This window comes from Gopherus flavomarginatus, chromosome 21, assembly GCF_025201925.1.
Source record: "Gopherus flavomarginatus isolate rGopFla2 chromosome 21, rGopFla2.mat.asm, whole genome shotgun sequence".
NCBI lineage: Eukaryota > Metazoa > Chordata > Testudines > Testudinidae > Gopherus > Gopherus flavomarginatus.
The window spans coordinates 20,579,088-20,593,417 of record NC_066637.1 but is presented as its reverse complement, the minus strand read 5'-3'; the positions used below and the strand labels follow the sequence as shown (position 1 = coordinate 20,593,417).

General features: G+C 50.2%; 1 protein-coding gene across 2 annotated transcripts in view; it reads right to left on the bottom strand.

The window, feature by feature from the left end:
- Window positions 1–2,655: 2,655 nt before the first annotated feature.
- The window catches only part of ZMYND12 (zinc finger MYND-type containing 12), a 44,752-nt gene continuing 33,077 nt past the window's right edge, over window positions 2,656–14,330 (bottom strand). For both annotated transcript variants that reach the window (XM_050931257.1, XM_050931256.1), the window contains 2 exons: window positions 11,588–11,733; window positions 2,656–2,911 (listed from right to left, as the gene is read on the bottom strand). In XM_050931257.1, coding sequence (XP_050787214.1) covers window positions 2,792–2,911; window positions 11,588–11,733 — 266 coding nt within the window. In that variant the 3' untranslated portion in view covers window positions 2,656–2,791. The remainder of the gene's footprint in view (window positions 2,912–11,587; window positions 11,734–14,330) is intronic.

The following is a 14,330-nucleotide window of genomic DNA, read 5'->3' as shown; positions in this document are numbered from 1 at the left end:
GGAAATTCGAAATTGGAGGGTAGCAGATGAATAGGATTTTCTGCCCAGGAGATCTAAACATTTCCAGTCTTGGTCAGGATAGCCAGATCAGGATTGGCATTGACGTCCCTTCTCTTGCACCTCATTAATCCTAAGGGAATTTGGCGCAGGTTGTGAAAATAAAAACTATGCATTTTTTGCAGGTACATATTATTTCCTATCCACTCGTTTGCATGTAGGGGGGATAGAGGCTGGAGTCTGCCAAAGAGGGTTTGCAGGTTCAAGCAGGGCACCGTTAATAGATGTGGCAATTTTTGTTGTTGAGGAGGTATGGAGAATGTCAACGTTGTTGTTTCTTGATCACCTCAAGTGGGATGTTTAGGGAATCAGCATCAGCCACTTTATGAAACAACTCCTGAAAGTGATGAAAATCATCAGCCACTGTGGGGGAAGGTGATGGCATGATATCTTCATCAGGTGAAGATGAAGAAAACGGGAGGACCGGATGTACCTCCTCATCCTGTTCTCCTTCCAGTTCCTCCTCCAGTGGTGGTATCTGTGCAGGCTGTGGTTCTGGAGCTCGAGAGATTGTTGAGGAGGAGATTGATTGACACCGACACGTTTGCAGCAGTGGGGGATTATCGAAACGTGCCCTATGCAGGACCCTGGGGTCCCAATATGTCTAATTAGGGGAAAGGGAATATATGATTGCATCCGTGGAGGCCCCTGAAAAGCTGGGGGCCTGAACTGCGGCAGGATAAGGCTAGTAAGTTGATGTCAATTGCCCTGATGTTGATGGGGCAAGAGAGTCTTGATAATCACTCTTGTCCTCCTGGACATCACTAAGGAAAGGAGGTGCTGTCCCTGTGGGAGAGCGTGAAAAGTGTCTTGATTGAGAAGTGGGTGAGACTTGGGACACCTCCTGTCTGAGGAGTGGAGAATTCAGTGTCAGATATAGTGAGGCCGGCTCCAGCTTTTTTGCTGCCCCAAGCGGCGGAAAAAAAAAAATAAAGAAAAACCCAATTGAGCTGCCGCTGAAGTGCCGCCGAAGAGGAAGACAGGGAGTGAAGGACCCACCGCCGAGTTGCCGCTGAACACTGAAGTGACAACGTCACGACGATGACGACCCGGACGTGCTGCCCCAACAACGCACAGACTGTCGCTCCTTTCTATTGGCCGCCCCAGGCATCTGCTTCCTTCGCTGAGTCTGTGTGAATTCCTGTGGGCAATCACCCCTCAGGGCCTGTGTTGAGCATGGTGCCGAGGTGTGATATGGAAGAGAGTCAGCAGATGGCGCCAGAGCACTTTTCGGAGCCATAGCCTTTGTAGGCGTCAACGCTGTCAGGGACAAGGGCTACACTGGAGCCAGCTGTTTTGCTGGTGTCGGTGCTGATGGTGGTACCAGCCTTGTCTTTGGCACCAGAAACAGACCTGGAGCCGCCAGGGAGGCAAAGGGATCGCTTTGGTTGCCCACAACAAGAGGTGATGCCGATAGCGACTGTTTCGCATGGGCACGGTCCTTACACATAGCGCACGTCCAGACTAACCCGCGGCATCGGCGGGTTAAAATCGATTGCTCGGGGATCGATATATCGCGTCTAGTCTGGACGCGATGTATCGATCCCCGAGCGCGCTTACATCGATTCCGGAACTCCATCAATCCGAACGGAGTTCTGGAATCGACACGGAGAGCCGCGGACATCGATGCCGCGCCGTCCAGACGGGTGAGTACCTCGATTTTAGAAATTCGACTTCAGCTACGTTATTCCCGTAGCTGAAGTTGCGTATCTAAAATCGATTTTAATACCTAGTCTGGACGTGGCCTTAGGCCTTGCAAACTTCCAGAGTGCGGTCGCCACTCGTTTCTCTGCTGTCCATGCAGCTCTCATTCTGGGGTCCTTGTGCTGATGGGCCGAGGCGAGCTCAGCACACAGATCCAGAAACGTGACCTTTTGCATCCAAACCTGCATTACTATGTGACCCCACTACCCAGTGCTTGTTTCTCAGGCCCAGAAGTGCTGTTCCTTGGTCTGCAGCTTCTCTGTGAAGCCACCAACAACCTAGAATTGTTTTTCACTGTATCCTACAGTAAACTGTCCTCAAAGAAACTATCATGTCCCTCACTGTCACTTCTTCTGGGTCTGCAAATACAGGGCAATTGCGTGTCTGGGGCTCCATGCTTCTGTTAGAGCAGGGATGGGCAAACTACTGCCTGTGGGCCAGATCCAGCCTGCGAGCTGTTTTAAGCCAGCCTGCGAGCTCCCACTAGGAGCGGGATATGGAGCTTGCTCCGCTCCAACACTACAGCCAGGGCTCAGGGTTGGGGGCCATACCACACAGCTCTCAGAAGCCATGGCATGACCCCGCTCCGGCTCCTACGAGTTCCAATGGCCTCCCTCTGGCACTCCAGTCGGAGCTGCAGGGGCGGTGCCTGAGACATTTGAAGAAAAGAACAAGGACACAACATTCATCTCCACCACTGAAATATACTGTACTAAGAGAGCTTTTCAGAGGGACAGCATGGAGAAATGGTAGCATATTTTACTTGTTCATAGTGTTGGGTACATATCTGTTTTATAGTTGTTAACCCTGTTTTGATCATATTCTCATTTCCTACTCTGCTACATTGTTATATATTACCACCATCCATATAAAATAAAATCAGCTACAATAAACTAAAACTGGCAAAGTGTAATTTTAATAAAAGCAAACAAATATACAGAGAATGTTTCTAGACAGGTGATACCAGGCAAAAGTACGACGTTCATAATGCCATCTAGTTGAAAAGATAAAGAGGTGAAGAAACTGGACCCTATTTTGTGTAGAAAAGTTTGGATTTAATATATTTTAATAGATGATGAATAGCTTCGCATGCATCTTGGTTTGGCAGCTGTTTGGTTATTAGAAAAGCTTTCATCCCAAGTTCATGAGCCTGAAATGACATTTAAAAAAATATACAGAATAACTGCCATGAAATAGTGACACAGCCTTTTCTCACGAGGGTAGGAAAACTATAGACGGGATCTTCGGAACTGTCAGACTGGGTAAGAGCCATTATCCTGTTTCAGAGAGCAGCCAGCACAAGCTGCTTTGGAGAAAGTTGTAAGTAACCTCCTAGTGGACAAGTATTGAATAACATGCCCACTGGAAAATTTCTTCACGATCCCATTGGTTAATAGATGGTTTATGCAATGAGGCAGGAGGGTTTATATCCCTTCTAAAATCAGAGGGCCAAACTTTCTACTGAGGTAAACTGGGACATCTACATCAACTTCAATGGAGCTGAGCTGCTTTTCATCAGTGGACAATGTAGGTTATATATTATTATGGATTAACATTATTAATCCCATCCAATATAGCTGTAGATGTTCTCATTATCTTTATCAGTGTCCAAGCTTTGATTTCTGCAGAACTCTTGGCCTCAATGCTATCATAGGGCAATGAGTTCCGTAGGCTAATTTTGCATTGTGTAAAAAAAATTTCCTTTTCTAAGCTTTAAATGTGTGGCCTTTCAATTTCATTGAGTATGCCTTTGTTTCATAGAGTCATAAATGTTAAAGCCAAAACACCAACAGATCATCCAGTCTGACCTTCTACATAACACAGCCCAGATAATTTCACCCCTGCACTGAGCCCAATAACTTGTGTTTGGCTAAAGTAGTTTCCAGAAAGGCATCCCGTTTTGATCTGAAGACATCAAGCAAGATGGAGAATCCACCATTTCCTCTGATAGTTTGTTCCAATGGTTAATCTCCCTCACCGTTAAAAAAAATTGTGCCTTATATCTAATTTGAATGTGTGTGACTTTAACTGCCAGCTATTGCTTTTTGTTCTGCCTTTCTCTGCTAGACCGAAGAGCCCAGCAGTAAAGACGGTTACTCACCTTTGTAACTGTTGTTCTTCGAGATGTGTTGCTCACATCCATTCCAGTTAGGTGTGCGCGCCGCGCGTGCACGCTCGTCGGAAACTTTTTACCCTAGCAACTCCAGTGGGCCGGCAGGTCACCCCCTAGAGTGGCGCCGCCATGGCGCTCGATATATACCCCTGCCGGCCCACCCGCTCCTCAGTTCCTTCTTGCCGGCTACTCCGACAGTTGGGAAGGAGGGCGGGTGTGGAATGGATGTGAGCAACACATCTCGAAGAACAACAGTTACAAAGGTGAGTAACCGTCTTTTCTTCTTCGAGTGATTGCTCACATCCATTCCAGTTAGGTGAATCCCAAGCCATACCTAGGCAGTGGGGTCAGAGTGAGAAGTCGCGGCATGGAGCACTGCAGATCCGAAGGCCGCGTCCTCTCTTGACTGCTGGACCAGGGCGTAGTGGGAAGCAAAGGTGTGGACCGATGACCAGGTCACTGCCCGACAGATTTCCTGGATGGGCACACGGGCGAGGAAAGCCAGCGATGACGCCTGCGCCCTGGTAGAATGCGCAGTCACACGGCCCGTAGGGACGTGGGCCAAGTCATAGCAGGTCCTGATACAGGACGTTACCCACGAGGATAACCTCTGCGAAGAAATGGGAAGCCCCTTCATGCGGTCCGCTACTGCCACGAAAAGCTGGGGGGATTTGCGGAACGGTTTGGTCCTCTCCACATAGAACGCGAGAGCCCTACGGACATCAAGCGAGTGGAGCTGTTGCTCCCTGCCTGAAGAGTGAGGTTTTGGGAAAAAAAACAGGGAGGAATATCTCTTGGTTGACGTGGAAGGCTGAGACCACCTTGGGGAGAAAGGCAGGGTGTGGCCTCAGCTGCACCTTATCTTTATGGAAGACTGTATACGGGGGGTCTACCGTGAGAGCCCGGAGTTCCGACACCCGTCTAGCTGAGGTGATAGCTACTAGAAAGGCAGTCTTCCAAGAGAGATAGAGTAGGGAGCAAGTAGCTAACGGCTCGAAGGGGGGCCCTATGAGCCGAGACAACACCAGGTTAAGATCCCAGGTTGGGGCAGGGAGTCGGACGTTAGGGAACAAACGTTCCAGCCCCTTCAGGAATCTAGTCACCGTCGGGTGAGAAAAAACGGAGCGGCCATCCCCACCCGGGTGAAAGGTGGAGATAGCCGCCAGGTGGACCCGCAAGGACGATATCGCCAGGCCCTGTTGTTTGAGGGACCAAATATAGTCTAAAATATTGGCCACCGAAACTTCCATCGGGCGGAGACCTTTCTCCACGCACCAACAGGAGAAACGCTTCCACTTGGCCGAGTATGTCGCTCTAGTGGAAGGCTTCCTGCTGCCCAAGAGTACCTCCCGTACCGGGGTGGAGCAGCGCAGTTCAGAACTGGTCAGCCACGCAGGAGCCACGCCGCTAGGTACAGCGACTGCAGGTCCGGGTGACAGAGAGTTCCGTGTTCCTGGGTGATCAGGTGCGGGTGAAGGGGCAGGGGAACTGGGGCGGCTATGGCCAGGTCCAGCAACATGGGGTACCAATGCTGCCTGGGCCACGCCGGGGCTACCATGATCACGCGGGCCCTGTCCCTGCACACCTTCAGAAGGACCCTGTGGACACGCGTAGAACAAGTGGGTCGTCCACGGAATGAGGAAGGCATCCGCTATAGACCCGGGTTCCCTGCCCTGAAAAGAGCAGAACGCCTGGCATTTCCTGTTCCCCCCGGACGCGAAGAGGTCCACACGGGGACAACCCCACCTCTGGAAGATCAAGAGGGCGACGTCCGGGCGAAGGGACCACTCGTGTGAGAGGAAGGATCTGCTCAGGCGGTCTGCCAGTGTGTTCCGTACTCCGGGGAGGAAGGAAGCCGTGAGGTGAATGGAGTGGGCTACACAAAAGTCCCAGAGTTGCATCGCCTCGTGACATAGGGGAGAGGATCTGGTGCCGCCCTGCTTGTTGATATAGTACATGGTCGTCGTGTTGTCGGTAAACACCGCGACGCAATGACCCCGAAGCTGGTGACAGAACGTTTGACAAGCAAGGCGGACCGCTCTCAACTTCCGCATGTTGATGTGCAGCTTCACCTCCTGCGGGGACCACAGGCCCTGTGTTCTCAGGGATCCCAGGTGGGCCCCCCAGCCAAGATCTGAGGCATCCGTCGTTAGGGACACCGAGGGCTGGGGTGGGTGGAATGGGAGCCCCGCACACACTACGGACTGGTCTAGCCACCAGCTGAGAGAATCCAACACCCCCTGGGGAATTGTGATCAGCATGTCTAGTGGCTGCCTTGCCGGCCGGTAATGTGCGATGAGCCACGACTGGAGGGTCCTCATGCAGAGCCGAGCGTAACCGGTCACAAATGTGCATGCTGCCATGTGGCCTAACAGGGTTAGACATGTCCGTATTGATGTTAAGGGGGCTGCCCGCGATCGCTGAACGATTGCCGACAACGCCTGGAACCTTGGCAACGGCAGAAGGGCCCTGGCCACGGTGGAGTCCAGGACGGCCCCGATGAACTCCACCCTCTGCGTGGGGAGCAGGGTGGACTTGTCTACGTTGATCATGAGGCCCAAGGTAGCAAACAGGCCGGTGATCCTGCGGACGTGGCTGCAAACCTGTAGCTCCGACGTGCCCTGAATTAACCAATCGTCTAGGTAAGGGAACACGTGGATACGACTGCGCCGAAGATGTGCCACAACGACGGCCATGCATTTTGTGAATACCCTCGGAGCCGTAGAAAGGCCAAATGGGAGGACTGCAAATTGGTAGTGAAGGCGGCCCACCACGAATCGAAGGAAACGTCTGTGGTGTGGCCAAATGGCAATGTGAAAATAAGCGTCCTGCATGTCGAGGGCGGCATACCAGTCTCCCGGATCCAGGGATGGGATAATGGTCCCCAGGGATACCATGCGGAACTTCAACTTCACTAGGTACTTGTTGAGCTCTCGCAGGTCGAGGATAGGCCTGAGGCCTCCCTTGGCCTTGGGGATCAGAAAGTAGCGGGAATAAAACCCCTTGCCTTTCTCGTTTTCCGGAACCGCCTCTATAGCTCCTTTGTTGAGGAGCATCTGTACCTCCTGCCGAAGGAATTGCTCGTGAGAGGGGTCCCTGAAGAGGGACGAGGAAGGGAGGTGGGAGAGAGGAAATGATATAAACTGCAGGTGGTATCCCGTCTGCACCGTGCGTAAGACCCAGCGGTCCGATGTTATTTGGGTCCACGCTGGGAGGAAAAACGAAAGGCGGTTGGAAAACGGGGGGGAAGGATCCGTGGGGGAAACTGTTATTGCGCCCTCGGGCGCACCTTCAAAACGAAGGCTTGGGTCCAGGCGGGGGCTTGGAGGAGCTTTGATTCTGCCCCCCTTGGTTCCCCGAATGTCTACGCCTGCCATTCCTGCCGCGGCGCCTATTAAGGTCCTGCCGCTGGCGGAACTGGGGGTATGGCCTACGCTGCTGTTGCTGCTGTGGCCGGAAGGGTCTGCGCTGCGTTCCTGGCGTGTGCATCCTGAGGGAGCGCATAATGACCCGATTGTCTTTAAGACTTTTGAGTCTGGGGTCTGTCTTTTCTGAAAACAGGCCCTGGCCTTCGAACGGGAGGTCCTGTATGGTGTATTGGAGCTCCGGTGGAAGGCCAGAAACCTGAAGCCAGGAGATGCGGCGCATCGTTACCCCCGAGGCGAGGGTGCGGGCAGCCGAGTCTGCAGCGTCCAAAGAGGCCTGTAACGAGGTTCGTGCCACCTTCTTGCCCTCGTCAAGAATGGCCGCAAATTCTTGACGAGCCTCTTGTGGCAGCAGCTCTTTAAATTTGTCCGCTGCCACCCATGAGTTAAAAGCATATCTGCTAAGAAGGGCTTGCTGATTTGAAACCCTGAGCTGAAGGGCCCCAGCCGAATAGACCTTGCGGCCGAGGAGGTCCATACGCCTGGCCTCCTTGGATTTGGGGGCTGGGGCTTCCTGTCCGTGGCGCTCCCTCTTGTTCACCGACTGCACCACCAGGGAACACGGTGTCGGGTGAACGTGGAGGTACTCGTAGCCTTTGGAGGGGGCCATGTACTTCCTCTCGACGCCCCTCGCCGTAGGGGGGATGGAGGCCGGTGACTGCCAGATTGTATTGGCGTTGGCCTGGATCGTCCTAATGAAGGGTAGGGCGACCCTGGTGGGAGCATCGGATGAGAGGATGCTGACGACGGGGTCCTCGATCTCAGAGACCTCCTCGGCTTCCAAGCTCAGATTCTGTGCTACTCGCCTAAGGAGGTCTTGGTGCGCCCTGAGATCTAGCAGAGGAGGGCTATTGGAGGAAGTGCCAGCCACCGCTTCGTCGGGAGAGGAGGATGAGGAGACCCCTGGCAAGAAAGTGTCCAGTGGGGGGTCCCCCTCAGCCCTCGCCTCTATCTCAGGAGCAAGACCAGGGTCTTGCTGCTTCGATCCTTCCTCTCCATCAGGGGAGGGAGGGGGGCGAGACAACGACGCCTCTGGCACCCTGTGCTCCGCCGTTGCAGGCCTAGCAGGAAGCTGTTGGGGGCCCTGGGCTTGATGGTACGCCCAGGGTGTCCAAAACCCCCACTGCTGCAGACCCTGGTTCTGTTGCGGAGGGTCTTGGAATAATGACGCCTGTCTGTCGGTGCCCAGCGCATATACGCTGTCCGCTTGAGATGATACTGACGGCTGTCTGGAAAGCCATGGCGGGGCCGACCGCAGCTGATAAGAGTCTGCGCGGTTCGGCACCGAAGATCTTCTCGGTGCCGGGGATCGGTACCGGGAGTCAGACCGGCGCCGGGATCGGGACCAGGTTCTGTCTCGGTGCCGGGATCTGGACCGGTACCGGCCGCTGCTTCGGTGCCGGGATCGGGACCGGGACCTGCCACCGACGTGGTGCCGGGAGGTCGACCGGGACCGGGACCTGCCACCAGCTCGGTGCCGGGAGGTCGACCGGCGCGCTGAATAACGGCGAGACTGGCTCCTAGAGTCACGGTGCTGGTATCGACGGCTGGAGTCAGACCGTGACCGTCTGGAGGTCGATCGGCGCCGCGAGTGCGACCGGTACCGCCGAGGGGAGCGGTGCCGGGACTGCGAGCGGCGTCGGGATCTCGAGCGACTGTGGCGTCGGGACCTCGATCGCGAGCGTGAGTCCCGAGACGGTGCCGTCATCATGGGCTTGCCCCTAGATGCTACCCGCACCGGAGGTACCAGGGGTGGCGGCTGAGTTGACTCAGTCAGGGCAATAAGGACCCGTGCCGAGGCGAAGGTCTCCGGAGTGGATGGGACCAATAGCTCAACCCCAGATCTTATGGGGGAGCTTGGCGGTACCGGAGTCGACGGACCCACCGGGCCCGGAGTCGACGGTGCCGGTAGCGCCGTGGCCGATGTCGATGCCGGGCGCTCCATTCGAGTCTGCCGGGCTGGAGTAGCAGACGTTGATGGTCTCGTTTCTGCACCCGGTGCCGGGGAAGGTCGGTGCCGGGGAGTCTTTCCGGTGCCGGTGCGATCCGGTGCCGGCGTAGAGATCACGGCCTGCGAAGCTGCTGGGTCAAGTGCCGCTTCCATTAGGAGAGTCCTGAGTCTCTGGTCTCTCTCCTTCTTTGTTCTGGGCTTAAAAGCCTTGCAAATGCGGCACTTGTCCGACCTGTGCGATTCCCCCAGGCACTTTAGACAAGCGTCGTGAGGGTCGCTGGTCGGCATAGGCTTTTTACAGGCCGCACATTGCTTAAAGCCCGGCGAACCAGGCATGAGCCCGGTGCCGGGAAGGGCTACAGCCCAGACCGGCGAACAACTATATACAAAACTATTTACACTACAAACTAATTAACTAACTATACTTAACTACTAACTAACAACTGTGGTAACAACGGTAGTAACAAGGAGAGCTAGGGACGTGGAGGACAGCAACGCCGCGCTCCACAGTTCCAACGACCGACACGGCGGTAAGAAGGAACTGAGGAGCGGGTGGGCCGGCAGGGGTATATATCGAGCGCCATGGCGGCGCCACTCTAGGGGGCGACCTGCCGGCCCACTGGAGTTGCTAGGGTAAAAAGTTTCCGACGAGCGTGCACGCACGGTGCGCACACCTAACTGGAATGGATGTGAGCAATCACTTGAAGAAGAACCTGGTATTTTCTCCCCATGAAGGTATTTGTACAGTAATCAAGTCACTTGTCAATCTATACTGACTGAGCTCTTTAAAGGCATTTCCCCAGCTCTCAAATAACTTCTGTGGCTCTTTTCTGCACTCACTCCACTTTTTCAACAGCCTTTTAAAGATCTGAGATATCAGAACTGTACCCAGTATTGGGCTCATGAATGCTGTATGCAGAGGCGAACCCTACTATGACTACTATATCCAAAGATTGCACTGACCCTTTTTGCCACAGCATTGCACTGGGAGCTCATATTGATTTGCTTGTCCACTATGATCCCTAAGTCCTTTTCAGAGTCATTGCTTTCTAAGACACAATCCCCTATTCTGTACGTATAGCCTACATTCTTTGTAACCAGTTGTATGACCTCACAGTTGGCAGTATTAAAACATTTTGTCTGAATGGGCACAGCTCACCAAGATTGTTCTTTATGACTGCCATGTCCTCATCATTTACCACTCCATCAATCTCTGTGTCATAATCACATTTTATGATTCCCCCCGATTACAAATACTTTTCTGGATCTATCAGTTAGTCAATTCTCAATCCATTTAACATTTGCTTCATTTATACTGTATCATGCAAATTTTTAATCAAAATGTCATGCAGTGCTAATTCAAACATCTTTAAAAGTCTTTGTTCTTGTATTTACATTTTCTATTTGTTATTTTGCATAACTCTACCATCTTGCTTCCTCTCCAAACTAAACATTCACAGTTGTTTCTGTCTCTGTTCACAAGGAAGTCTTACCCATCTCTTAGTTTCAACTTGTGCAACCTTAACTCTGCCCCCTTGGTTGTAAATATTCTGATACAGTCTTGAATAACAGGATCACATACTGTTACTGTGACATGACCTCATCCTGATGCACAAATCACACCAACCTTATCAGTAATACACCCCAGCCTCACTCATGCACAAAAGCCAAGACTTTTACAAGTGATTGATGATTTTGGATGCCCAACTTGAGACAAATTAAAGGGGTCTGATTTTCAGATGGGCAGTGCTCAGCACTTTCCAAAAATCAATCCCCTTTTAAATATCAATGTGCAAACATTTGACACATTTGAAAATATTAACCCTTTGCTCTCAAATACACTAGTGCAAATTCAAAATTGACTTCAGCGGACTGAATGAATCCACATTTCCACCATGAGAACTGCAAAAAAAATGGCCCAAAATCAGGCACTCATATGTAGAACCCTTGTCTCATTCACTGCACAATATCCAACCTGCGTGCTGAATGACGAAAAGTGGTAGGTAATCATGCATTTACGACTGTATTGTAATGCACATGCACAAAGGCACAGCATCTAAGCTGTATAAGGAACTTTAATTTGCCATTACCTGACTTTTGAGTATTTTGCTTTGTATCTTTAACATTAACATCGTATTTTTAAATTTAATTTCCTAAGTATTTAAAATTAATAAATAAATACTGGAAAGTGGCTTTATTAGCTAGAAAGCAGTAGAATACTGTTTTCCATTAATTATGCAGTCTCCGAGGCAAGGGCTCTTGCATTTAATGTTATTGTGTGAATCAAAAATATAGTGGTTTAATTAAAAACAAAAACAATCACTGAGTCGAACTTGCCTTTGGGAAATCAAATATCAAGTAATGAAGCATTGAAAGAGCATGTACAACATTGGCAGTTTTAGCAGGTTGTTGCTTTGGTGCCTGTTCTCTGATATCTAATATTGCGTTCAGTACTTGACTTGCTTCGGTTTGCTGAGCTTCATCTATATTGAGAATGAAACATTTAAGATGGATGAATAGCATACAAGATAACGTACTACTAAAACAAGCTAACTATCTGTTCTATTTAGGCATTTATGCTTCACATCACACTATCTGACTTCCATACAAATTCTAAAAGTAAACATTTTAAAATCTCTATCTTTTCACCCTCAAATGGCAAGTTTGCTGTTTCAGCCTCTTCTCTGATGTGCGTCACAAGTCGATATCTAGATTATTCAGTCATTTAACTGTTGCATCATCAAGGATAGCAAAATGCTGCAATCTACCCTCTAATCTTCTTATTGTGCACTCCTCCATGTTTGACCATCTGCATCGCTGGCCTGCAGTCATGCTGCGAAAACTGGGCTACGTTACATTTCTGCACTGTGGCAGTCACTCTGGCCATTCCAGTCAGCAGCCTGTTAATCCTAGTTCAAGATCTATATCCCAGGTTGCAAAGGGTGGGTGTAAATTAAAGCTTCTGAAATTTGTTTGCATGTCTGTCTCTAGATCCTAAAGTTGCTGCCACTCTATAAGAATGTAACTGTCACCCTGATGTACTGTTGTACCAATATTGGCACTGGGCCGGCATAACTGGACATGAATGCAGGAACGGCCATTGCAAAAGGACTTTGCCCAAGTTAGTTGTGGCAAGTCAGCAGGAACTGCAGGTGCAGGGGGTTTTCTTCCGTAAGTGAGCCAATCTTTTTATAGGAAGTCTGTGTTGCTTATTGATACTTATTGGAATCATTGTCAGTCTTGTGTGCAGGCTGTTTTCAATCTATCATAGCCCTCCAGGCAGTTTTAAGGGTAATGACATTGGGTCAAAGTTTTGAGGGAGCTATATGAGCCAACACATATAAATCAGATGTTAATGTGTGGCTAAGGCAACCGCTAACAAAACAGGTGGCTGTATTCAGCTCTGAATCAACGAGATGTACATGCCAACTTCTGCCCCAAACTGCAGCACAACATTCTGCTAGAGCAAGTACCAGCACCAGGACTGAGGTTCATAAAACATCTGCCTCTGCTCCCCAGGAGGCTCCTGCTAGCTTCTGGATCAAGGTAGTGCAGGAGGTGATTTTTTCTTTAAGTGTTCTAGATGGGAACCTGTATGTTAGACTACGGTCCAGTTTGACTCCTAAATAAGTGACAACTGGCTAAAAGGGAGTGGAAAATCAAAAGAACAGACTGTAAGGGGTTGATTGGCCAGACAATTGTTCAAAAGGAAAGTTTCAGCCACCATATTAGACTCACTTAAAGTCTCCACTAACAATGGTAAATGGCCAGCGCATTCAGGTCTTAGCTGAGTGATCTTTCCATACCATATAGATGGTTACCCACATCAGCAAGACAGATATCATTTGCATATACGTACTTACTGATCTTAGCTGTTGATAAGTATATATGTTGAAAAAGAAAGACGGTAGAATGGAACCTTGTGGGAGTCTGTTACAGAGATGCCTAAGCAAACTTGACTGTTTCCAGTTTGCAAGGTGACGCTCTGATTCATTATCATTTCCATGATGAACCGCACCATGGGCTTACTGGGAATAGTCTGCAACAACCTGACAGCTCCACATGCCAGACATTGTCACACACAGCTGACAGGTCAACCATAACGGCACCAACTTTTTAAAAAGCATCTTCGATGTCTGGTGTTAGGCGAATGACTTAATTTTGCATACATCATCCTGATCTGAAACCAGCCTGAACAAAGGGGAATTGTAGTTCAATAACCTCACTGATGTGCATCAGAATCAGTCTCTTTATAAGCATGTATCTGACACACAGGAGACAGATGGGTCAATAGCTCTAGGGATCTCCCAGTAATTTTCCTCATTTCAGAATTGCTACAACCTTTGGTTTGGGCCAGATTTTTGGGATGTAGTTGTCTTGGAAAACATCAGTTGAGGAACTAAAGCTGCCAGCTTTTGACTTTCAGGCCTTGGTGAAGTAGGAACTTGATATGGATATAAATTATAATCTAGGCCTGGAGCCTTTCCTGTTTTCATAAGCTTAATGACCTGGTCCAGTTCTTTGTCTGAAAAAGGAGCCATCAGGTTTGAATCCACACTAGGAGCCTGTCATCTCTCTGTAACCTCAGTTTTGACCACACAGCTGAAAGATTTACTCAGATTCTGTGCACGGTCATTAGCTACTAGCTGGAATGCAACAGCGTTTGCAATGACTGAAAACTCCTTTTTGCTGAGACTGGAAACTCCAAAAAGTCTTTTTATGGTCTGCCAGGCTTTCCAGCTAAAATGAATTAAATTCATCTTTGTGCCTGTCTCTCTCCGTCGATTGTGCCTGGTTTGATCCAGCAGCTGAATTAGTTACTTGCTTCTATTAAAGGCCTCCTGTTCATTGGGCAGGAGGGATAGCTCAGTGGTTTGAGCATTGGCCTGCTAAACCCCAGGTTATGAGTTCAATCCTTGAGGGGGCCACTTAGGAATCTGGGGCAAAAATCAGTACTTGGTCCTGCTAGTGAAGGCAGGGGGGCTGGATTCAATGATCTTTCAAGGTCCCTTCCAGTTCTAGGAGATAGGTATAGCTCCAATTATTAAAATGGGAGGGGAGGGATAGCTCAGTGGTTTGA